We start from the raw sequence: 26,592 nt of genomic DNA, 5'->3' as shown, positions 1-26,592 counted from the left end.
TGCTGAGTGCGGCGTTAAACAACAAACCAAAACCCTATGAAAGTGCAGTAATTTTGAATCTACGCTAAACCCCATTTCACCTCATAATACGAATCAACCCTTGAAGATCCGGGGTAGAATAAGTCTTCAGCAACCAATGCTTACCGTCAGAGGCGACTAACACTGACTTGGTTGATGCATGTCATCGTATTCCAATTGCGTGGACCGATGCTCATGATAGCAATCAATGGATTATTTACAGACCACCGTCATATAGCTGGAATATAGCTGAGGGTGGCGTTAAACAACAAACAAACAAACATAATATCAATCACTGGTCTGGTCCAGACAAGCGTACAAAACATTTAAAGAAAACCCGCAGTATATCAACCTATCATATGCAATCACACCTGTGTGCTTCCTACATGTCCAGACCCGTGAAGATCCGGGGTAGAATAGGTCTTCAGCAACCCATGCTTGTAAGAGGCGACGAACGGGACCGGGTGGTCAGGCTCGCTTACTTGGTTGATGAATGTCATCATATCCCAATTGCGTGGATCGATGCTCGTGATAGCAATCACTGGATTGTCTGGTCCAGGGCCCCGTTCCACAAAGCGATCTTAGCACCAAGGTGTTCTTAAGTCCCATACTTTAACATAGGTTTACGATCGTCGTAGCGCTAAGATCGCTGTGAGGAACGGGGCCCAGACTGGATTATTTACAGACCGCCGTCATATAGCTGGAATACTGCTGAGTGTGGCGTAAAACAACAAACCAACCAAACCAAAATCCTACATGTCTAACAGTACGACTGGCACCCCAGTCTCCACCAAATACGACGCAACACTGACTAACTTGGAATGAATGTCTTTAATGAGGACATAACTATACGTCAAGATAGTAGATGTACGCGGGGGACATCATATGACGCCACGTTTTAGACAGGAATAGGATCATACAACTACAACGAATTATTTATACACAACTGAGTAGGTAACGCCCCACACATACACAACTGTCCCCATCTCCCTGTACGAAGGGGACAACATGGCGGCAGTGACGTATCATGTCACATGACACTCGGGACAAAGTGTAGCAATCGCCATCTGTGACTAACTCCCCATTGAGGGGTTAACCATTGTACATTACCTTACTTCTAAAAAAGGTCAAATTCTGGATTCCAGACTTTAGCGAAGAGCGGACGTAAATGACGTATGGGCGTGGCTGATGTCGGATCAGGAGCACTGACATGTCACGTGATCGCTCAATGTGATGTCATCAACTCACAACCAATAGGAAGGTCAGATATTGGGTGTATATCAGGTGCTGTAGGTGTCCATTGACAAACCTTAAGCCGTGACGTACAATGGCATTATAATGATAATAAATATTATACAACGAATACTGAAAACAGTTCCTCCATCTCGGGGGGAAAAGCTGTGTATACACCAGCATAAGAACCCAAGAATATATGCCTGGACACAACCGGGCAAGGTGGTCATCGCCGCAGTTCGCTTGGACTCCTCACATCGACGTCAAGCAGTACCCAAACGTATACTCGGAACCGTGGCTGCGCTGTGAGGAGCATTGCTTGTTTTCCGGGCACTTGCACAACACCCGGCTCTCACGTCGTGTGGAGTTCCGGAAGTTGAGCTGACAGGTGGCGCTGCCTCGCGAGGGATGGGCACAGTCCGGCTGTGGACAAAACAAAGTCAATCAAGAAAACCCTGGGCATAAACATGGCCCCAAAACCCAACACCAACCCGCCTGTTAACCCCAACCCGCCAATCATTATTGTAGCGAAACTGTCCAAACGTAAACGCTTGTTTCAAGGCGTCTTTAAATAACACACCCGATTTCTTTCATAAGTAGACAAAATATTTCACATTACACCATAAAACAGAGTCCTGCTTTGAATAAATTCACAATGTATATATTTCCAATTCAATTATCCACAATCCCGCGTAGGCATTTTACAAATTGACCACAGTGTTTGGTTGTTTTCAGTGCTTGTTACACAAGGCACCTCGGCACGGGTGGCCCAGTCGTCTGAGGCGCCGCAATGCGCTGTGCAGAGTTGCGTCCCTTGGGCACGGCAGAAACCTGTGATAGTGGGTTCAAATCCCTGTTCGCCCCGTTTAAGTTTCTAGGTTTTTCAGCACCATACCCGTGCCCGTGGGTTTCACGAAAGCGATAAACATCTGAGACCTGCATCACTTCGGGCTTTCCTCCCACATTAAGCTGATATAACTGGAATACTGCTTAAAGCGGCGTTAAACCCAACTCACTTTGGTTACAATGATGAAAACCCGACGTTGCATGCAGCAGTCAACATTCTGTTATGGCGATATGTTCCGTTATTTTGTAATCAGTATAATTATCAAATTTAGCCAAGAAATAGACCACACGTACCATAGAACACACGAAGTTCTCGTGCCTTTCGTAACTTTCATACAGTACACTCTGGAGATGCAGAGGCCGGTTGTCCGAGCACCTGCAGTTGATTGATGTCACTTCCGAAGGCAGAATGGATCTACCCTTGAGCGATAGTGCTACCTCGTGGGGCTGACAGATTCGCTCGGCGTGGACTGTCTGACAGAACTTGAGCTGTAACGTTGTCTCCGAGCCTGCAAAATAGGCCACGTGACTTCAGCCTACCCAAAACATTTGTCTAATAACTATTGGTTCTAATAATGTCAGAAAAGATGACATTTTCACCACTATACACACGTATCTATTAAACTAAGCTACTCTTCCACAAGATCGGTACAAACTGCCTCAGTCAACACCGTATAAATAATATTAGACCACACCACACAGTGAACGTGGCCCAAGGAAAACACTACGCGGTCCTATTTAACAACACGGCGACAGTGTTATCTTGGTTTATACTACACGGAGACATTGTGTTATCTTGGCTTAAACAACACGGCGACAGTTTGTTATCTGGGCTTAAACAACACGGCGACAATTTTATATTGGTTTAACAACACGGCGACAGTGTGTTATCTGGGTTAAACAACACGGCGACAGTTTGTTATCTGGGCTTAAACAACACGGCGACAATGTTATCTTGGTTTAACAACACAGCGACATTGTGTTATCTTGTTTTAACAACACGGCGACAGTGTGTTATCTTGGTTTAACAACACGGCGACAGTGTTATCTTGGTTTACCAACACGCAGACATTGTGTTATCTTGGTTTAATCAACACGCTGACAGCGTTTTTCCTGGGTTTAAAACAACACGCCGACAGTGTGTTATCTTGGTATAAACAACTCGCCGACTGTTTCCTATTTAGGATTTAAACAACACGCCGACCGTGTATTATCTGGGTTTATACAACACGCCAACGACATTGCGTAATCTGGGTTTAAACAAGACGGCAACAGTGTGTTATCTGGGTTTTTTAGACAAAACACCGACATTGTGTTATCTGAGTTTAAACAACACGCCGACTTTGTGTTGACCTGGGTCAAACATCTCGCCGGCAGTGTGATCTGGGTTTAAACCACACAGCGACCTGGCTATCGGACACCCGGGTATGAGAACCGGGAGACATAACGAATTATACCATCTTTAACCGGAGACCATATAATAGATCTATTATATGGTCTCTGCTTTAACAATTGTTATTGTGATATGTCATTGCACTTCTCTCATTAGAATTAATCAGAAAACTGCCACAATTAGCGAAAGCGACAACACACTTGTGGCTGATCTCCCTCCCCACAAGGGCAATAACACGCTGCGGCCTTGCCCAACTACTGACAAGGTCAGTGTCAATGGGAATTGTCGGGGGATGGCGAATACTAGAGATAATGGCGGCCAGCTCTTGGCGCCGAAAGAGGCCGGTCGACCGTTTACCCAGGGCCCTCAAATGTCCGCACATCGATACGACACTAATACCTTTGTCAATAGCATTAGCCACATCAATCTCCTGGAGACCCGGATGATAACCCTTGACCTCTTACTGTCAGCAGTTAAGTATTCTAACACCGGGGAGAGGAACATCAGTCCCTCTGACAAATATACATGACGTCACACGCAAGATCAACATGGTCGTTTAATGTGTACAATTGTCTGTAACAAATTGACGTCAAACAGACACCCGACATTGTACATATCACCCGGTATCTGACTCACATACAGTTGACGTCAGACAGACACCCGACATTGTACATATCACCAGGTGTCTGTCTCACATACAGCTGACATCAGACAGACACCCAACATTGCACAGATCACCCGGTGTCTGTCTCGCATACAGTTGACGTCAGACAGACACCCAACATTGTACATACGGTATCTGTCTCACATACAGCTGACGTCAGACAGACACCCAACATTGTACATACGGTATCTGTCTCACATACAGCTGACGTCAGATAGACACCCAACATTGTACATACGGTATCTGTCTCACATACAGCTGACGTCAGACAGACACCCAACACTGTACATATCACCCGGTGTCTGTCTCACATACAGTTGACGTCAGATAGACACCCAACATTGTACATATCACCCGGTGTCTGTCTCACATACAGCTGACGTCAGACAGACACCCAACATTGTACATATCACCCGGTGTCTGTCTCACATACAGTTGACGTCAGACAGACACCCAACATTGTACATATCATCCGGTGTCTGTCTCACATACAGCTGACGTCAGACAGACACCCGACATTGTACATACGGTATCTGTCTCACATACAGCTGACGTCAGACAGACACCCAACATTGTACATATCACCCAGTGTCTGTCTCACATACAGTTGACGTCAGATAGACACCCAACATTGTACATATCACCGGGTGTCTGTCTCACATACAGCTGACGTCAGACAGACACCCAACATTGTACATACGGTATCTGTCTCACATACAGCTGACGTCAGATAGACACCCAACATTGTACATACGGTGTCTGTCTCACATACAGCTGACGTCAGACAGACACCCGACATTGTACATACGGTATCTGTCTCACATACAGCTGACGTCAGACAGACACCCAACATTGTACATATCACCCAGTGTCTGTCTCACATACAGTTGACATCAGATAGACACCCAACATTGTACATATCACCCGGTGTCTGTCTCACATACAGCTGACGTCAGACAGACACCCAACATTGTACATATCACCCGGTGTCTGTCTCACATACAGCTGATGTCAGACACCCAGCATTGTACATATCACCCGGTGTCTGTCTCACATACAGCTGACGTCAGACACCCGACATTGTACATATCACCCGGTGTCTGTCTCACATACAGTTGACGTCAGACACCCAACATTGTACACATCACCCGGTGTCTGTCTCACATACAGCTGACGTCAGACAGACACCCGACATTGTACATATCACCCGGTGTCTGTCTCACATACAGCTGACGTCAGATAGACACCCATAATTTTACATACGGTATCTGTCTCACGTACAGCTGACGTCAGACAGACACCCATAAGTTTACATACGGTATCTGTCTCACATACAGCTGACGTCAGACAGACACCCAACATTGTACATACGGTATCTGTCTCACATACAGCTGACGTCAGATAGATACCCAACATTGTACATATCACCCGGTGTCTGTCTCACATACAGCTGACGTCAGATAGACACCCATAATTTTACACACGGTATCTGTCTCACATACAGCTGACGTCAGACAGACACCCAACATTGTACATACGGTATCTGTCTCACATACAGCTGACGTCAGACAGACACCCAACATTGTACATATCACTCGGTGTCTGTCTCACATACAGCTGACGTCAGACAGACACCCAACATTGTACACATCGCCCGGTGCCTGTCTCGCATACAGCTGATGTCAGACAGGCACCCAACATTGTACATATCACCCGGTGTCTGTCTCACATACAGCTGACGTCAGACAGACACCCAGCATTGTACATATCACCCGGTGTCTGTCTCACATACAGTTGACGTCAGACAGACACCCAGCATTGTACATACGGTATCTGTCTCACATACAGCTGACGTCAGACAGACACCCAGCATTGTACATATCACCCGGTGTCTGTCTCACATACAGTTGACGTCAGACAGACACCCAGCATTGTACATATGACTCGGTGTCTGTCTCACATACAGTTGACGTCAGACAGACACCCAACATCGTACATATCACCAGGTGTCTGTCTCACAAACAGTTGACGTCAGACAGACACCCAATATTGTACACATCACCGGTGTCTGTCTCACATACAGTTGACGTCAGACAGACACCCAGCATTGTCAAGCCGTTTCATACAGCTGACGCCCAACATAATACATATTATAGAAATAATAGACGTTATCAAGCGAGTTGGGATGGTAAATATCCTGTATTAATGACATTGTATTTAGCGAGGCTTTATTCCTAATAAAGGATGTTTACTATTCCAATACACACAAGCGTGACAACCTCTTTATCATATAATGTCATTCTTAATTAACATTGTCGAAAACGGTATTCTCATCTTTCACAAAAAATACCCAGACATTGCAAATTTACTGGAATGTGCGCATTGATATTTCACGTGACATGGTCAGTGATTAGCCAGTCGGACAGTTAATGTAGTTAAACTGAAAATTGCTTTTGTAGACAGTGGCGTAACTACTTTAAGGCAAAAAAACACAATTGCCAACACATAACTTTTCAACGTCAGTGATCGCCTTTCGCGGCAATCCATTGGTTCGCCCGCCAGAGTAACTGCCCTTTGCTAAAGGGAGGCTACTCTCGTTTATGAGACGTCGCGTTCGTTTAGATCCCCCCCCCCCCCCCCCCCCCCCCCCCCCCCCCACACACACACACACACAGAGACAAAGCGAAACAAGGTAAAACATTACGACCAAATACGACTGTTTTAAATTCGGGAAAAGACCCCCAACTTGCACAAATCTATAGGATGGTACGCTATATTATCGCGGTAGTTAATTTCGTAATGGCGCACGCTTACAGACCTATTACAAATATGGTCATACGCAAAATGTTTCTTGTTCCTTGTTAATTTTTATAACACATTAATTAGGATTGATCGATGCTGATTTTCTTTACCGAGTTCTTTACCTGGTATTAGCGACTCAAGGGCGGACAACTCTATATTATCGCGGTGTGGCTATTTTGTGGTGTGATACGTGTGGATTATGTTATTTACATCACTTCCTCTTTTGGAATACGCATAATCAGTGTACGTACGACCTTGGTGGGGCCAAGGGACTTCGCTTAATTTCGTCAATTTCGAATAGATGTAGGGGAAATCCCAACTTCAAAAACATCCCAGAAACTATAATAAAAAAAGTTAACGTGTATGTCTGTCCTGTATTCGATCAAACGATGAAATATCGTGCTAAGATTTGCATAAATAAACAGTCAACAGGGGGTGTGGATTGCGAGATTTACCGATACCACGATAGAGACCGCGATAATATAGAGTCATACCATACATTCTTTAAGCACAGTCTCAGATATGGAAACTGATCCCGCTGGCCTTCTCGCTAACATCGCTTCGCAATTTATGTCTTTAAAGTTGTATTCACTGATTTTCGATATTTTAGACAATTATTTTGACATGATTCAATAATATGTCCAGATCCCCGATGGTCAATTCTGACTCTATCTTCGATATGCAAAGGCAACGCCATGTTTCTTTGTAAACACTGAAAGTAGTAGACTAGCTACTACCTGACCAACACCGTTTTATCCGTTGTCTTTATCCTGCCGAGAAACCTACCCATTATACTATAAATATCGTTCATCGTGTCAACCTGTGCCTGGTGTTGTGGGATAACAACTGATTGTTCTTCAAAATATCGACCACTGTGCTCGTCTCTATTGCAGTGTTGACATTGTCGACATCTAGATTAAAGAACATGCATGACTTACGGCAACTGTTGAGGTGTCTAACATATCACCTAGATCACTTAGCACGTTAATGGTGGTATATAAAGACGGGTTTTACTTTACACGTTTAGTGGTGGAATGTGGGGACGAGCTTACTTAACACGTGTGTGGTGGAATATGGTCATGGATATTGTGACGAGCTTACCTAACACTTGCGTGCTGGAATATAGTGATGGATATGGTGACGAGCTTACTTAACACGTGCGTGCTGGAATATGGTCATGACATGGTGACGAGCTTACCTAACACGTGCGTGCTGGAATATGGTCATGGATATTGTAACGAGCTTACTTAAAACGTGCGTGCTGGAATATGGTCATGACATGGTGACGAGCTTACTTAACACGTGCGTACTGGAATATGGTCATGACATGGTGACGAGCTTACTTAACACGTGTGTCATGGAATACAGTAATGGATATGGTGACGAGCTTCCTTAACACGTGTGTCATGGAATATGGTGACGAGCTTACTTAACACGTGTGTGCTGGAATATGGTCATGACATGGTGACGAGCTTACTTAACACGTGCGTACTGGAATATGGTCATGACATGGTGACGAGCTTACTTAACACGTGTGTCATGGTATATAGTGATGGATATGGTGACGAGCTTCCTTAACACGTGTGTCATGGATTATGGTGACGAGCTTACTTAACACGTGTGTCATGGTATATAGTGATGGATATGGTGACGAGCTTCCTTAACACGTGTGTCATGGATTATGGTGACGAGCTTACTTAACACGTGTGTGCTGGAATATGGTCATGACATGGTGACGAGCTTACTTAACACGTGTGTGGTGGAATATGGTCATGACATGGTGACGAGCTTACTTAACACGTGTGTCATGGTATATAGTGATGGATATGGTGACGAGCTTCCTTAACACGTGTGTCATGGATTATGGTGACGAGCTTACTTAACACGTGTGTCATGGTATATAGTGATGGATATGGTGACGAGCTTCCTTAACACGTGTGTCATGGATTATGGTGACGAGCTTACTTAACACGTGTGTCATGGATTATGGTGATGAGCTTACTTAACACGTGTGTGCTGGAATATGGTCATGACATGGTGACGAGCTTACTTAACACGTGCGTACTGGAATATGGTCATGACATGGTGACGAGCTTACTTAACACGTGCGTGCTGGAATATGGTCATGACATGGTGACGAGCTTACTTAACACGTGTGTCATGGTATATAGTGATGGATATGGTGACGAGCTTCCTTAACACGTGTGTCATGTAGTATGGTGACGAGCTTACTTAACACTCGTGTGCTGGAATATGGTCATGACATGGTGACGAGCTTACTTAACACGTGCGTACTGGAATATGGTCATGACATGGCGACGAGCTTACTTAACACGTGCGTGCTGGAATCTAGTGATGGGTCAAACTTACCGCGTGGTGTGCGGAGGAATCTGGTGACGGATCTCTCCGGGTTATGGTCCCACTCAGTCGGGCACGTGCCGCCTTCACACAGACACATGCTGCCGCTACGGGTCTCCTGCTTCAACGTCCCGTTGCCAAAGTATTCACGCACCAAAACCTTGCAGGGCTTGTTCTCCCGGGGACATCGCGGCAGTTGCTGCAAGAGTTCGAAAATATTAGCAGAAGGACACATGCACTTACAACGGGTTGATAGCAGTTTGTAGCGGATGTAAAGCGTGATGTGGCGGGTACGGGTAGATTTACGGATGAAGCGAAAGGAAGGCAGGGAATAGGGGAGGAAAGGCGTGTAGCGAATGGATAGCAGGTTGTGGCGGGTTGATAGCAGGTTGTGGAGGGTTGATAGCAGGGTGTGGCGAGTTGATAGCAGGGTGTGGCGGGTGGATAGCAGGTTGTGGCGGGTTGATAGCAGGGTGTGGCGGGTAGATATCAGGGTGAAGCGCAAGGAATGCAGGGCATAGGTGAGGAAAGGCGTGTAGCGAATGGATAGCAGGTTGTGGCGGGTTGATAGCAGGGTGTGGCGGGTTGATAGCAGTGTGTGGCGGGTTGATAGCAGGGTGTGACGGGTGGATAGCAGGGTGTGACGGGTTGATAGCAGGGTGTGGCGGGTGGATAGCAGGGTGTGACGGGTGGATAGCAGGGTGTGACGGGTAGATAGCAGGTTGTGACGGGTGGATAGCAGGGTGTGAAGGGTCGATAGCAGGATGTAGCGGGTTGATAGCAGGGTGTGACGGGTGGATAGCAGGTTGTGGAGGGTTGATAGCAGGGTGTGGCGGGTTGATAGCAGGGTGTGACGGGTGGATAGCAGGGTGTGACGGGTGGATAGAAGGTTGTGGCGGGTAGATAGCAGGGTGTGGCGGGTTGATAGCAGGTTGTGACTGGTTGATAGCAGGGTGTGACGGGTGGATAGCAGGGTGTGACGGGTGGATAGCAGGGTGTGACGGGTGGACAGCAGGTTGTGACGGTGGGATAGCAGTATGTGACGGGTGGATAGCAGGATGTGACGGGTGGATAGCGGGTTTTAGCAGGCAGTGAGTAGCGGATGGATAGCAGGGCATGGCGGGTGGAATGCAGGGTGTGGAGGGTCGGTGGCATGAAGTGCATGGTCGGTTGGGTGGCAAGATGTATCGGTTGGAAGTATGCATTGGATGGATGTATGGAAACCTACGTACTTAGCGGTTTCCAGCTGAGATTATTTATTGTAGTGATTGCGCAACTACAGTTTACGTCTTATAACCAAGTTGTCACTGTAGTTTCATGTCATCAGAACAATGGTAACCGGTCATGCGGGTGTCTCGGTTCTTGTCCCCAGCGCCCTCTGGCGGCAGAAAGACCGGGATGCACCAATCAAGGGTTAATTACTCGGCCCAAAACGATCGTCATGGAGTTAATAATTAATTACTTGTGAACTGATTGGCAATGGGGGCGTATTTGGACGTGATTTCTCCAGAGACATCCGACCCAGAACTAGCAGTGGCGAGGAGACTGAAAAGTAGGTCTGTGTCAGGAACCGGGGTGGGCGGGACACGGTGACTCTTGCACTATAGTCATCTAGAAGGCATATTCCCCACTGACACAGATCACACAGGACGAAAATGTAATGACGGAATTAAATGCCTGACGATGAAACTACAGATTGACAATCAGAAACCGAATCTCCATATTCTGTCTATCCACTGGGGCTCAGATATTGAATCTGATATTCAGACTATCCACTGACGATGGTGTATTGAATCCCCATATTCAGATAATGCATTGACGATGTTGAATGGTGAGACTGAAGCGCGTGGCAGATTCTCGTAGTACTCCTGTATCTATGGTAGATCTTACTATGACTTGGTCACGAACGTAATAAATAATGAAGAAGTAAGACAAAACACGGATATCGCCATTCTACTACTGGAAATAGAACTGAACGTGACCCAATGAATAATGACGAGTGAAGATCCGGGATTGAATAGGTCTTCAGCAACCCATGCTTGCCGTAAAAGGCGAATTTGTTTGTCGTAAGAGGCGACTAACGGGATCGGTTGGTCAGGCTCGCAGACTTGGTTGAAGCATTTCATTAATCCCAATTGCGTGGATCGATGCTCATGATGTCAATCACTGGATTGTCTGGTGTGTGTGTGTGTGTGTGTGTGTGTGTGTGCGTGCGTGTGTGTGTGTGCGTTTGTTTGTGTGTGTGCGTGCGTGAGTGTGGTGTAGTGGGTTTTTGTGTGTGTGTGTGTGGATATCCTGTGATCATGATTTCGAATGCCGTGTTCATGATTTCTAATGCTGTGTTCATGAGTTCGACGTATCCCAATTGCGTGGATCGATGCTTATGATGTCAATCACTGGATTGTCTGGTCCAGACTCGTTTATTTACAGATCGCCGTGATATAGCTGGAATATTGCTGAGTGCGGCGTTAAACAACAAACAAACAAACAAACAAATCATGAATTCGAATACTCTGGGTTTGTCAGCACCTTACTCCTGCACGTCGGTTTTCTCAGTGGTATATGTCTACCACCCGCATCACTCCGTGAGATAACGGAACTACTGTCCAACTCACTGACCTTATCTCGCTCCGTGGTCGTGTGGACAGAGCGTCTGCCCGGGCAGCGGGTATTCGGGGAATCGATCCTCCGCCGCGTCATACCAAAAGAGGTTAACAGATGGTTCCCTGCCTGGCCCTCATCATTAACGGGATAAAACTGGTCGGGGTATTCATTGCGGCGTGGTATCTCAGCTGTCTGGCACTTTAAACCGGCATTAAACCGGGAGTGGCAGTCAGCCTGACATTTGTTGGTGTACAGGTGCAGGGACACATGTCCCCGAGTGACAGCAGGACAAGTCGTGGGGGTAGGGGGTGGGCTGACATGTGCTGGGGTACAGGTGCAGAGATATGCACCCCAGTGACAGAAGTACAACACAGAGGGGCTTGTGTTTGGATACAGATGTAGCGAGACAGCCAGACAACACAGAGAGGGCAGACGTTTGTCGATCGATCAGATTGACTATTTCATCAATACGTCCTTTCATTCACCAAGTCGCTGTACTCAGCAAGTGAGTGTATTAATGGATTGTCAGCGGATTCATCGTCAATCGCGCGTTAGACAGTTTCTCAATACCCCCATATTCAGGAGCTTAGCTGCACGTATTGCCCACTCTACTGGGCCAGCAGCTCAATACAGCTAATGAGGAGAACTGGCTAAACACACAGGCCTGTTTAAGTTAGACCCAGTTTCTGTTAGAAACGAGACCCTGCTCTAGACAGTTAGACCAAAGATACTACTGCAGTCAAACCAGAAACCTTTTTTCAGTTATACCAGCTGTGCTATGTCAGTTTGATCCTGCTTCCGTGACGACCAGGGCCTAGATTTTCGAAACGACCATAGCCCTAAAATTATCGTAAATTTATCGTAAGGAAATCGTAGGCTATCGTAGCATATTTTCGAAACTATCGTAGCCCTAAGGTATCTTAAGATTGTCGTAAATCTAAGATAGCCCCATACCCGTCGTAAGTTTATCTTATCTTCATCCAAGATGGCGGCATACTTTTCCATAGATATTTTGCCAAACAATTAGTCTGCTTTACGTTCAAACATTGACATTTCATTTTGTAAAACTGAGTGATTCAAATTGACACTTCCAAAACGCGAAGAACGCATCAAGGATTTCACGTTAGACAAGAGATATTATTTCGGTTAGTATATATATCCTACTTCAGTTAAACCAGAAGCCCTTTTTAGTTATATCAGATATATCTTACTTCAATTAGGCCAGATATCCTACTTCAGCTAGACCAGATATCTTGCGATAGTTAGACCAGAGATCCTACTTCAGTTTGTGGTCAGTTGTGTCGCTTGGTAAAAGAATATGATTACTTGCAGTTGAATGGCGTGATTTAACGTCGCCACATCGCGGAAACTGAAACAATGGTAATCAGTCCCTAGCTACAGAGATGATTAATTAACGCCATCATCAAAAGGATCCGGTTCCCCGTCGGGATGAACTAGATATCCTAAACCCTAAATAACCCGTCTCGTCTTGTAGTCGGTGAGCTAACGACGCCAATCTGGCGGCGTAACGTTACATTATTAGAATACTGACTACAATTAAATCTGCTCTGGTCACATTGATTATGTTATTTTACAATTAACATGTCGTAATGACGTCCATAATTGCTTTTGTAGTTTAAACTGTAACACTTTGGGAGCCTGACACAAATGACGGTTGTGTGAGGTGTCACCAAAAAAAACGCTTGCCTGTGTGTAGGATTTCTTTGTGATGGCTTAACAATGCAATATTAAAGTACAGGAGTACGGAACTATGGCTTATGTTTATTGTCAGACAATGTTGAAGTGCTAACGTTGTGTGAAATAGGCCTGATATGTCATCGTGAGCTTTTGCATTAGACACAACCTATTCCGCATGTGGTACGCAAGTTATTGTGCGTCAAACAACTTTAGTTAACAAAGTCCCCCCTGTATCAATTGCAGTAAATATGTAGTTAACGTGGCGTCCTGCCTGAAGAAACGGCAGTAAAAAGGACATCCTGCCTGTAGAAACTGCAGTAAAAAGGACATCCTGTCTGTAGCAGATGCAGTAAACCTGACGTTCTGCCTGTAGCAGATGCAGTAAAACTGACGTTCTGTCTGCAGCAGATGCAGTAAACCTGACGTTCTGACTGTAGCAGATGCAGTTAACACGTCATGTCTGTAGCAGATGCAGTAAATTTGACGTTCTGCCTGTAGCAGATGCAGTTATAACGTCATGTCTGTAGCAGATGTAGTAAACCTGACGTTCTGACTGTAGCAGATGCAGTTAACACGTCATGTCTGTAGCAGATGCAGTAAACCTGACGTTCTGCCTTTAGCAGATGCAGTTACCCTGACGTTCTGCCTGTAGCAGATGCAGTAAACCGGACGTTCGGACTGTAGCAGATGCAGTTAACACGTCATGTCTGTAGCAGATGCAGTTAAACTGACGTCCTGCCTGTAGCAGATGCAGTAAACCTGACGTTCTGCCTGTAACAGATGCAGTAAACCTGACGTCCTGCCTGTAGCAGATGCAGTAAACCTGACGTCCTGTCTGTAGCAGATGCAGTAAACCTGACGTTCTGCCTGTAACAGATGCAGTAAACCTGACGTCCTGCCTATAAGATGCAGTAAACCTGACGTCCTGCCTGTAGCAGATGCAGTAAACCTGACGTCCTGTCTGTAGCAGATGCAGTAAACCTGACGTCCTGTCTGTAGCAGATGCAGCAAACATGGCGTCCTGCCTGTAGAAACTATAGCAGTAAAACATGGCGGCCTGCATGTAGCAGATGCAGCAAACATGGCGTCCTGCCTGTAGCAGATGCAGCAAACATGACGTCCTGCCTGTAGAAACTATAGCAGTAAAACATGGCATCCTGCATGTAGCAGATGCAGCAAACATGGCGTCCTGCCTGTAGAAACTATAGCAGTAAAACATGGCGGCCTGCATGTAGCAGATGCAGCAAACATGGCGTCCTGCCTGTAGAAACTATAGCAGTAAAACATGGCGTCCTGCCTGTAGCAGATGCAGCAAACATGGCGTCCTGCCTGTAGCAGATGCAGTAAACATGGCGTCCTGCATGTAGATACTATAGCAGTAAAACATGGCGGCCTGCCTGTAGCAGATGCAGCAAACATGGCGTCCTGCCTGTAGCAGATGCAGTAAACATGGCGTCCTGTCTGTGGCAGATGCAGCAAACATGGCGGCCTGCCTGTAGCAGATGCAGCAAACATGGCGTCCTGCCTGTAGCAGATGCAGCAAACATGGCGTCCTGCCTGTAGCAGATGCAGCAAACATGGCGTCCTGTCTGTAGCAGATGCAGCAAACATGGCGTCCTGCCTGTAGAAACTATAGCAGTAAAACATGGCGTCCTGCCTGTAGCAGATGCAGCAAACATGGCGTCCTGCCTGTAGCAGATGCAGCAAACATGACGTCCTGTCTGTAGCAGATGCAGTAAACATGGCATCCTGCATGTAGCAGATGCAGCAAACATGGCGTCCTGCCTGTAGAAACTATAGCAGTAAAACATGGCGGCCTGCCTGTAGCAGATGCAGCAAACATGGCGTCCTGCCTGTAGCAGATGCAGCAAACATGGCGTCCTGCCTGTAGCAGATGCAGCAAACATGGCGTCCTGTCTGTAGCAGATGCAGCAAACATGGCGTCCTGCCTGTAGAAACTATAGCAGTAAAACATGGCGTCCTGCCTGTAGCAGATGCAGCAAACATGGCGTCCTGCCTGTAGCAGATGCAGCAAACATGACGTCCTGTCTGTAGCAGATGCAGTAAACATGGCATCCTGCATGTAGCAGATGCAGCAAACATGGCGTCCTGCCTGTAGCAGATGCAGCAAACATGGCGTCCTGCCTGTAGAAACTGCAGCAGTAAACATGGCGTCCTGCCTGTAGAAACTGCAGCAGTAATCATGGCGTCCTGCCTGTAGAAACTGCAGCAGTAATCATGGCGTCCTGCCTGTAGCAGATGTAGCAGTAAACATGGCGTCCTGCCTGTAGCAGATGCAGCAAGCCCAGGTAAGCTGTAAGGAGCCCACTACGAGGACGACGCATGGTGCACTCTCTGACACATGCGGTAGTTGTATTTTTCGCACTATGGGCGGACAAGGTGGTGTGTAAGAATCAACAAGTATTCGGAAATGAAATGAAATATTTTCCGTCCGATATGTTGCTAAATGTACACACTCGGTATTACGCCGTGTCAAGTGGTGTGTTGAGTGGGCAAGGCTTGTGGGAGGAGAGGGTGGTCACAATATGGCGAATGGGACACTTCCGGGGCGAGCGGAAGAAGTATTTACTATCGAGCTGCGTCTGGTGTCCCAGGCCCGGCTCCTGTCCAATTATCCCGTCCTGCAATCAGGGCAGGGAGAGACACTTCTTGAAAGATGGGATATATCTCATGGTCACGTCCCGCAATCAGAGTAGGGAGAGACACTTCTTGAAAGATGGGATATATCTCATGGTCACGTCCCGCAATCAGGGTAGGGAGCGGTACTCTGTATAAGATGGGATATATCTCCTAATCCCGTCCAGCAATCAGGGTAGGGAGCGGTACTCTGTATAAGATGGGATATATCTCATAATCCCGTCCTGCAATCAGGGTAGGAGAGACACTTCATTAAGAACGGGATATATCTCATAATCCCGTCCTGCAATCAGGGTAGGGAGCGGTACTCTGTATAAGATGGGATATATCTCATAATCCCGTCCTGCAATCAGGGTAGGAGAGACACTTAGTGAAGGACGGGATATATCTCATAATCCCGTCCCGCAATCAGGGTATGAGAGACACTTCGTGAAGAACGGGATATATCTCATAGTCTCGTCCCGCAATCAGAGTAGGGAGAGATACTCTGTAAAAGATGGGATATATCTCATAATCCCGTCCCGCAGTCAGAGTAGGGAGCGGTACTCTGTATAAGATGGGATATATCTAATAATCTCATCCTGCAATCAGGGTAGGAGAGACACTTCTTGAAAGATGGGATATATCTCATGGTCACGTCCCGCAATCAGGGTAGGGAGCGGTACTCTGTATAAGATGGGATATATCTCATAATCCCGTCCAGCAATCAGGGTAGGAAGATATACTCTGTAAAAGATGGGATATATCTCATAATCCCGTCCAGCAATCAGAGTAGGGAGCGGTACTCTGTATAAGATGGGATATATCTCATAATCTCATCAAGCAATCAGGGTAGGGAGAGATACTCTGTAAAAGATGGGATATATCTCCTAATCCCGTCCTGCAATCAGAGTAGGGAGCGGTACTCTGTAAAAGATGGGATATCTCTCATAATCACGTCCCGCAATCAGAGTAGGGAGGAATACTCTGTAAAAGATGGGATATATCTCATAATCACGTCCAGCAATCAGAGTAGGGAGCGGTACTCTGTATAAGATGGGATATATCTCATAATCCCGTCCTGCAATCAGGGTAGGAGAGACACTTCGTGAAGAACGGGATATATCTCATAATCCCGTCCTGCAATCAGGGTAGGAGAGACACTTAGTGAAGGACGGGATATATCTCATAATCCCGTCCCGCAATCAGGGTATGAGAGACACTTCGTGAAGAACGGGATATATCTCATAGTCTCGTCCCGCAATCAGAGTAGGGAGAGATACTCTGTAAAAGATGGGATATATCTCATAATCCCGCCCCGCAATCAGAGTAGGGAGCGGTACTCTGTAAAAGATGGGATATATCTCATAATCCCGTCCTGCAATCAGGGTATGAGAGACACTTCGTGAAGAACGGGATATATCTCATAATCCCGTCCCGCAATCAGGGTATGAGAGACACTTCGTGAAGAACGGGATATATCTCATAATCCCGTCCCGCAATCAGGGTATAGGGATAGACACTAAGTCTTCGTCAAGGATCGGATAGATCTCATAGTTCCGCCCTGATGTAATGGCGGCATAACTTCGTCAGACTTTGTCTTATCGGCCCCTTGTAAAACACCCTGGTTATCCCTCAACTAGGGTGCGGGCGGCAAATATTGACTTTGTGTGCAAGGGGGTGGTTGCGGGGGGCGACATAGCCTCACTTTGTATGCAGGGAGGGGGGTCGCAGTAAATCCTAGGTTGACGCTTGGACTTTGCGCTTTGCAGTGACGGCAGACCCGCCATTGACAGATGGTGCTGCATGTTGGCATACGTCATGTGCAACCTGCGCATGGAGGGGGATTTATAACCCTGGTTACATCACATGCTTCATGAGCATAGGAACAATACTGTGACTGTTTCTGTTTGAAAGTGAATATTTGAGAAGGCATTAGCATTGTGAATCCAGAGTTCTCCACCACGTTGCTAAACAAGCAATAATCACGGGGATTTACACGCCATTACATATAAAAGGCGTAACTTGTTTCCGAAGTTTTGTGTAACTAATACAACATCTCCGATTGATATAATCTATCTAAACGATAGAACATGTATAACTGATGTTTGGCATGACTCTTTGAAGGGGAAAACTGTTCAACGCTATTTTCACTTTGCTGCTTTCTGAATCTACTCCCTAAAACATACACGTGTGGGCTTTACAGAATCTACAATACTGGACTAAAACATACGTATATGTGATTTACAAAAACTACAAAACTGGACTAAACATACGTATGTGGGCTTTACAAAAACTACAAAACTGGACTAAACATACGTATGTGGGCTTTACAAAAACTACAAAACTGGACAAAACAAACGTTGTGGGCTTTACAAAAACTACAAAACTGGACTAAACATACGTTGTGGGCTTTACAAAAACTACAAAACTGGACTAAACATACGTTGTGGGCTTTACAAAAACTACAAAACTGGACTAAACATACGTTGTGGGCTTTACAAAAACTACAAAACTGGACTAAACATACGTTGTGGGCTTTACAAAAACTACAAAACTGGACTAAACATACGTATATGTGATTTACAAAAACTACAAAACTGGACTAAACATACGTATGTGGGCTTTACAAAAACTACAAAACTGGACTAAACATACGTATGTGGGCTTTACAAAAACTACAAAACTGGATTCAACATACGTTGTGGGCTTTACAAAAACTACAAAACTGGACTAAACATACGTTGTGGGCTTTACAAAAACTACAAAACTGGACTTAACATACGTATGTGGCCTTTACAAAAACTACAATACTGGACTAAACATACGTTGTGGGCTTTACATAAACTACAAAACTGGACTTAAACATACGTATATGTGATTTACAAAAACTACAAAACTGGACTGAAACATACGTATGTGGGCTTTACAAAAACTACAAAACTGGACTAAACATACGTATGTGGGCTTTACAAAAACTACAAAACTGGACTAAACATACGTTGTGGGCTTTAACAAACTACAAAACTGGACTAAACATACGTATGTGGGCTTTACAAAAACTACAAAACTGGACTGAACATACGTTGTGGGCTTTACAAAAACTACAAAACTGGACTAAAACATACGTTGTGGGCTTTACAGAATCTACAAAACTCGACTAAAACATGATGATATATTTGGGATATATTGCGACTTTGTAATGCCGACGTATCCCTCTGTGATGTGTGCTAAGATACCCCTCTGGGGATGGTTTCGTCAGGGAGCGGTAAAACACACATCTTGAATAGCTTTCCACCAACTTTCGTACGTTTGACTACAGACAATATACATAACCATTTTCAGCTCAAGACAAAGCAAGGTTGTGTCCCAAAACACAATACCAAGATACCCGTAGACACACAGACACAGAAGGCATACGCAGCGTCGCCCCATGCCATGGGTCAATGACTGTTGATGAAGCATCTCTCTTTCCGCGTGACACCGTGACAACCGAGAATATCAGTCACACTTGGCATAGTTGGTTTAGTAAGAGTGAGGGTGACGAAAATGTTTGTGGTAATTAATTCCAAACAAATCCTTTACAAGAACACAGCGTCGAGGCCCTGACTTGGACAGCTAGGAGGGGAGAGGTGGGATGTACGCAGATATGAAATATATCATCAACTTCAAAAGAGGGGGGTTGGCATATTCTGAATATTTCTTTTCATAATGAAGCGCGACACACAGACAACATTTACTGAAGAAACATATTTACAGCGTTATGTATTGAAATCGGTTTTATAAAGCAACTTTATTTGATGAAAAGTAGTATTGGTTCTAGAAGTTTATTTTAAGAATGTCAAGTCTCACCTCGGCTGGGTCCGGCCCCACGAAGTTGATCCGGTCAGTGAACGGCCACGCCCTCCCCCTGCACGTGCAGATCAGGCTTAGTAGGAACACGCATATTACTTGAATCAGATCCATGTCTGTTTGTCAGTCGTACTGTCTGCTGTCTCCTTTACACTCCCGCCTTATATACAAAACGGTCAGCTGTGAACGCTTGGCTCTGACTCAAGCCTGTGTTTATTTTTATGTCATTTCAACATCTTTATTTCGCCTTTAACAATTAATATGACAAAAACCGGAGCTCGCGTGCTTCCTCCAACCAATGAATGAGTGAGCACGCGCGGGGCGGCAAGTGCGGGGGCGGAGGCAAGCTACAGAATGAGTGACGGGACACTTTCATTCACAGAGTAGTGATACACACAAGTAGTGCAAGAGATATTGAGGGGTTACTATCAGTCGGCTAATTGTCGCCAAGTGATGGATCTAGACTGAGTTGGCCAGCAGCCTCCTGCTCTGTCGCTAGTGCGCCACAATTACACGCTATTATAACAAATTAACGGATGTTTGAGTAGATATCCTCGTGGTAATGTCGCATGTCCGATGTCCGGTCATCTGATGGAGGGGACGTAGTCACTGATGGGGGGCATGTACGCCTGGAAACACAAACAGTGATTATGGTAGATTCCATATTCATGTCACACACATTGAATAACGTCCTCTGTATTCATCACGCGCGAGGGTTTAGTAGATCATTTGCTGAGACGCAGTAGGACACACTATACACAATAAACACGACCATTGCTATGAGGCAAGCATATATTCCCAGAAAAGTTGACAGAAGTGTTCCCTGAACAAATAATGACTTCGAAAACACACATGCATGTGATAAATATGGGTTACTAAGCCAGTTAACAGGCGAAAGCAAGTTTCATATGTTTCGAAATGCAAAACGGAACGGGTGTCGTAATTTATTTATGGCTCACTTAATCATTATCGAAATTCAACGTTGAAAAAAAATGCTTTGCTGGAACATGTATAAGCCTACGGTTGGCGTACGAATACAACATTCGTACCACCAATCATTCGGCCAGCCTGTTCTCGCAAGGTTCGTGTGCAACCCGGCAATGACGTGCGTAGCTTTCTTCTATTAATGACAAACGATGATGCCGATTCTAAAATCATGTTCACAACAGCATTTATATACAAACATCCCTAAGCTGAAAACATATGCCGTCAACGGAAAATCAAGTTTCAAACTCGGTGTTTGCACCGTGCATCGCGGTCGCGGGAGCCCGTGAAACGATCGATTCATCGAGCCATGTCGATCATGTTGGCTATGTGACTTCATAAACTACGCCATGTGTTCAATTCGTGTCATACAAATTACATAGCTTGACAAGAGGCCACCGATTTCTAACGACTGTCCACTTGATCTAAGGGAAGCTACTCTCATTTAGGCCTAAATCACGAAGTTCAAGGTCGTAAGTAGACGCCGCGATGAATTTTGGGATGATCTTTTGACATAATGTTTTGTTTATTAGTAGTGCTGTGAACCTGCAAACTGCAACGATGTTTGCACGTCTACAATACAAGAGTCCTGCGAAAGATCATACGTAACTGCAAAATGTTAAAAAATAGTAGTGACTACCGGGAGTAGATTATCCGTCGAGGATTCGAGTAGACAAAACATATAGGTGATAACTATACAAATAGAAGGTGATAACTATACATACAGAAGGTGATAACTATACACATAGAAGGTGATAACTATACATATAGAAGGTGATAACTATACATATAGAAGGTGATAACTATACATATAGAAGGTGATAACTATACATATAGAAGGTGATAACTATACACATAGAAGGTGATAACTATACAAATAGAAGGTGATAACTATACATATAGAAGGTGATAACTATACATATAGAAGGTGATAACTATACATATAGAAGGTGATAACTATACATATAGAAGGTGATAACTATACATACAGAAGGTGATAACTATGCATATAGAAGGTGATAACTATACATACAGAAGGTGATAGCTATACATATAGAAGGTGATAACTATACATATAGAAGGTGATAACTATACATACAGAAGGTGATAGCTATACATATAGAAGGTGATAACTATACATACAGAAGGTGATAGCTATACATATAGAAGGTGATAGCTATACATATAGAAGGTGATAACTATACATACAGAAGGTGATAGCTATACATATAGAAGGTGATAACTATACATATAGAAGGTGATAACTATACATACAGAAGGTGATAGCTATACATATAGAAGGTGATAACTATACATACAGAAGGTGATAGCTATACATATAGAAGGTGATAACTATACATATAGAAGGTGATAACTATACATATAGAAGGTGATAACTATACATACAGAAGGTGATAGCTATACATATAGAAGGTGATAACTATACATATAGAAGGTGATAACTATACATATAGAAGGTGATAGCTATACATATAGAAGGTGATAACTATACATATAGAAGGTGATAACCATACATATAGAAGGTGATAACTATACATACAGAAGGTGATAGCTACACATATAGAAATGATAACTATATAGACAGAAGGTGATATCTATACAAATAGGTGATAACTACATACAGAAGGTGATAACTATACATACAGAAGGTGATAACTATTCATACAGAAGGTGATAACTATACAGAATGATGATAACTATGCATATAGAAGGTGATAACTATACATACAGAAGGTGATAACTATACAGATAGATGATAACTATGCATATAGAAGGTGATAACTATACATACAGAAGGTGATAACTATACATACAGATGGTGATATATATACAAATAGGTGATAACTCTACATATAGAAGGTGATAGCTATACAGATAAAGTAGGTGATAAATATACATACAGAAGGTGATAACTAGACATATAGAAAGTGATACGTTTGATACGTATGTGTTTGGACTGTGTTTTGCTGTGGAGACACAGCAGGGATAGACACTCATCTCACACCCAGTGACTGGCGAGATTGCACTATTACGCTAGACGTGCGACACTGCGTTGGGCTGACGACAGGAGGCGTCTTGTTAGTTGTAATTGTCAGCACAGTCCCCGTTTGGCGACACTTAGCCACGCCTGATCACGCAGCAGGGCAGATTCTCTCTGACGACTATTTCCATCTGAACGATATGTGGCTGTTGCTTGTTTCGAGGTGCGTTTGGCCCATGCACCCGAGTGAGCCAGTTGCAGAACGGCTATCCCGTGGTTGCTTTGATGCATATTATTATCGCGGTTAGCTTTTATACCATGAGCCGGAAACCGAGTGATACTGCAACAACGAACGGATCTTACCGACATGTTTTTATCTGCCATTGTGAAAGAATTAAAACAAATTCAAAATTGATTGAAAACAGCTGTCCGATTCAGCTGAGGTTAGGTTGTGCTATGTCGCGTGCTTTTCACGTGAGGCGTGAGGCTTTTTGCTTCGAAGCGGGGTATAAGGGATTTATTCTCCCAGTCAGAAATTCACGTGCAGCTAGTGTTCTTCGTGGCGGGGTATAAGGGATTTATTCTCCCGCTCAGGATTTATTCCCTCCTAGGCGAGTTCATCGTATTTTATCAAGATCCCGTGAACCACTCAGATCTCATCATTCTGACATAGAGATAAGATAAAGAGTGTTTGATTTTCCTATGCTAGATGTAGAACGGGTATCCGGTGGTTGCGTGGACGCATGGACATGGGGTCTTTCACTTTCCTGTGCCAGTTGTAGAACGGGTATCCGGTGGTTGCGTGGAGGCAAGGACATGGGATCTTTCACTTAACTGCGCCAGTTGTAGAACGGGTATCAATATTTGTTGCGTCGACGCATGGACATGGGATCTTTCACTTTGCTGTATCAGTTGTAGAACGGGTATCAATATTTGTTGCGTGGACGCATGGACATGGGATCTTTCACTTTGCTGTATCAGTTGTAGAACGGGTATCCGGTGGTTGCGTGGACGCATGGACATGGGGTCTTTCACTTTGCTGTATCAGTTGTAGAACGGGTATCCGGTGGTTGCGTGGACGCATGGACATGGGATCTTTCACTTTGCTGTATCAGTTGTAGAACGGGTATCAATATTTGTTGCGTGGACGCATGGACATGGGATCTTTCACTTTGCTGTATCAGTTGTAGAACGGGTATCAATATTTGTTGCGTGGACGCATGGGCATGGGATCTTTCACTTTGCTGTATCAGTTGTAGAACGGGTATCAATATTTGTTGCGTGGACGCATGGACATGGGATCTTTCACTTTGCTGTATCAGTTGTAGAACGGGTATCCAGTGGTTGCGTGGACGCATGGACATGGGGTCTTTCACTCTGCTGTATCAGTTGTAGAACGGGTATCCGGTGGTTGCGTCGACGCATGGACATGGGATCTTTCACTTTGCTGTATCAGTTGTAGAACGGGTATCAATATTTGTTGCGTGGACGCATGGACATGGGATCTTTCACTTTGCTGTATCAGTTGTAGAACGGGTATCCGGTGGTTGCGTGGACGCATGGACATGGGGTCTTTCACTTTGCTGTATCAGTTGTGGAACGGGTATCCGGTGGTTGCGTGGACGCATGGACATGGGATCTTTCACTTTGCTGTATCAGTTGTAGAACGGGTATCAATATTTGTTGCGTCGACGCATGGACATGGGATCTTTCACTTTGCTGTATCAGTTGTAGAACGGGTATCAATATTTGTTGCGTGGACGCATGGACATGGGATCTTTCACTTTGCTGTATCAGTTGTAGAACGGGTATCCGGTGGTTGCGTGGACGCATGGGGTCTTTCACTTTGCTGTATCAGTTGTAGAACGGGTATCCGGTGGTTGCGTGGACGCATGGACATGGGATCTTTCACTTTGCTGTATCAGTTGTAGAACGGGTATCAATATTTGTTGCGTGGACGCATGGACATGGGGTCTTTCACTTTGCTGTATCAGTTGTAGAACGGGTATCCGGTGGTTGCGTGGACGCATGGACATTGGGTCTTTCACTTTGCTGTATCAGTTGTAGAACGGGTATCCGGTGGTTGCGTGGACGCATGGACATGGGGTCTTTCACTTTGCTGTGCCAGTTGTAAAACAGATACCCAGGAGTGAATTTCAGCGATGTACGTCATCAGGGATGTAATGGCTTCCATCGGCGAAGGGGTTGACCTATTCAAACATTTCGTTTTATCTGAATCTAGACAATGACTCCTTCTCTATAACCAAACAATTGAGCATGTGTGTGTATGTGTGTGTGTCTGCGTGCGTGAGTGCGCGTGTGTGTGTCAGGTAGAGATGGCTGTCAGGGTGCGGAGTAACTGAGCAGTGGTCGACCCTCTGTCCCTGCATCTGTCTGTGAACAGGTTTCCCCTGGCCTTCACATTACAGCGGACACGACGTACATCCACAACGTAAGCGACCATATACACAGATACACAAGCATACACATGTATACATACCAAGGCGGCCGGTGTACTCACGTGCCTATGTCCGTCCGTCTGTCTGTCCAACTGTCCGGCCCTCGGTCCGCGCTTCGGCCGCCAAATCATCCACCTCTCATCATGACAGGACTCGCGGTCAACACAAAGACGGCGTCAACATCAGATCGATATGTCCAGATCGTCGTGTCGGCAACGTCTGAAGACGCCGCGGGGGGGGGGGGGGGGGGGGAAAGGGAGATGTTGCGGGGGGGGGGGGGGGGGGGGGGGGGGGAAAGGGAGATGTTGCGGGGGGGGGAGGGGGGGGGGGGTTGTCTGGCATAGTAGACAGCCATGTCGAGGGACTGGTCGATTAATGGAGCTCGGGACAGCACGGGTGCTAAGGAATTGGTTTTCGAATCCCCGCGGCATATTAATGAGTGTTGTCACTTGGTACAACTGCAGTGGAAAGTACGTGACACGTGCCACATATAGTACGTGAGACTTGTCACCAGCCACACGATAGAGCGTGACACTCACCACGCGCGCGTGCGGGCGTGTGTTTGTGTGTGTGTGAGGGTGCCAACCCATTCCCTGAATCCCGAATACAATCTTTTTTTAGACTCCGTCATATTTTCTTACCCATGAATGCTGAATACTACTTACTCGCCTGAAATGTTCAGTCAATATACACATTGCTTGAAATGTTCCTTCAATATACATACCGCTGAAAAACGAGAATGGATCTTATACAGATTGACTGACATGAGTTATACACTTTAAGTTAATCTCCTCATTTTAATTTGAATCTGTTGATGAGATCCAACTCAATAACTCGTAATAGCAACTGATGGCGCTACGATTGAACCACGAAATTTCAGCCTCGTTCGTCAAGGGTGGAAACTCGACTTTTATAATCAGTATTCTCCATTGCCTCGGGAAGATGGCATCAGATTGCTTCCAATATATTGTTTAAACTACATACTCAGAAAAGTCACATCGATAATCGTAAGATCACAATATATCAAAATTAAAATGAGGCA

General features: G+C 45.2%; 1 protein-coding gene across 2 annotated transcripts; it reads right to left on the bottom strand.

Moving 5' to 3' along the window:
- Positions 1-830: 830 nt before the first annotated feature.
- LOC124114173 lies at positions 831-25,710 on the bottom strand. Of its 2 annotated transcripts, none has more exons than XM_046474748.2 (5): positions 25,613-25,710; positions 20,106-20,734; positions 9,327-9,513; positions 2,392-2,606; positions 831-1,674 (listed from the first exon to the last, which is right to left on the bottom strand). In XM_046474748.2, the coding sequence occupies exons 2-5, from the start codon at positions 20,217-20,219 to the stop codon at positions 1,504-1,506; spliced, it is 687 nt and encodes a 228-aa protein (XP_046330704.1). In that variant the 5' UTR covers positions 20,220-20,734; positions 25,613-25,710; the 3' UTR covers positions 831-1,503. The 2 variants fall into 2 exon arrangements, with proteins under 2 accessions (XP_046330704.1, XP_046330703.1); XM_046474747.2 differs by having other exon boundaries at positions 25,592-25,669.
- Positions 25,711-26,592: the final 882 nt, after the last annotated feature.

Source organism: Haliotis rufescens, unplaced genomic scaffold, assembly GCF_023055435.1.
Source record: "Haliotis rufescens isolate VD_foot unplaced genomic scaffold, xgHalRufe1.0.p SCAF_8, whole genome shotgun sequence".
Classification (NCBI taxonomy): Eukaryota; Metazoa; Mollusca; class Gastropoda; order Lepetellida; family Haliotidae; genus Haliotis; species Haliotis rufescens.
Note: the sequence above shows the minus strand (reverse complement) of the source record. Positions and strands in the feature narration are given on the sequence as shown.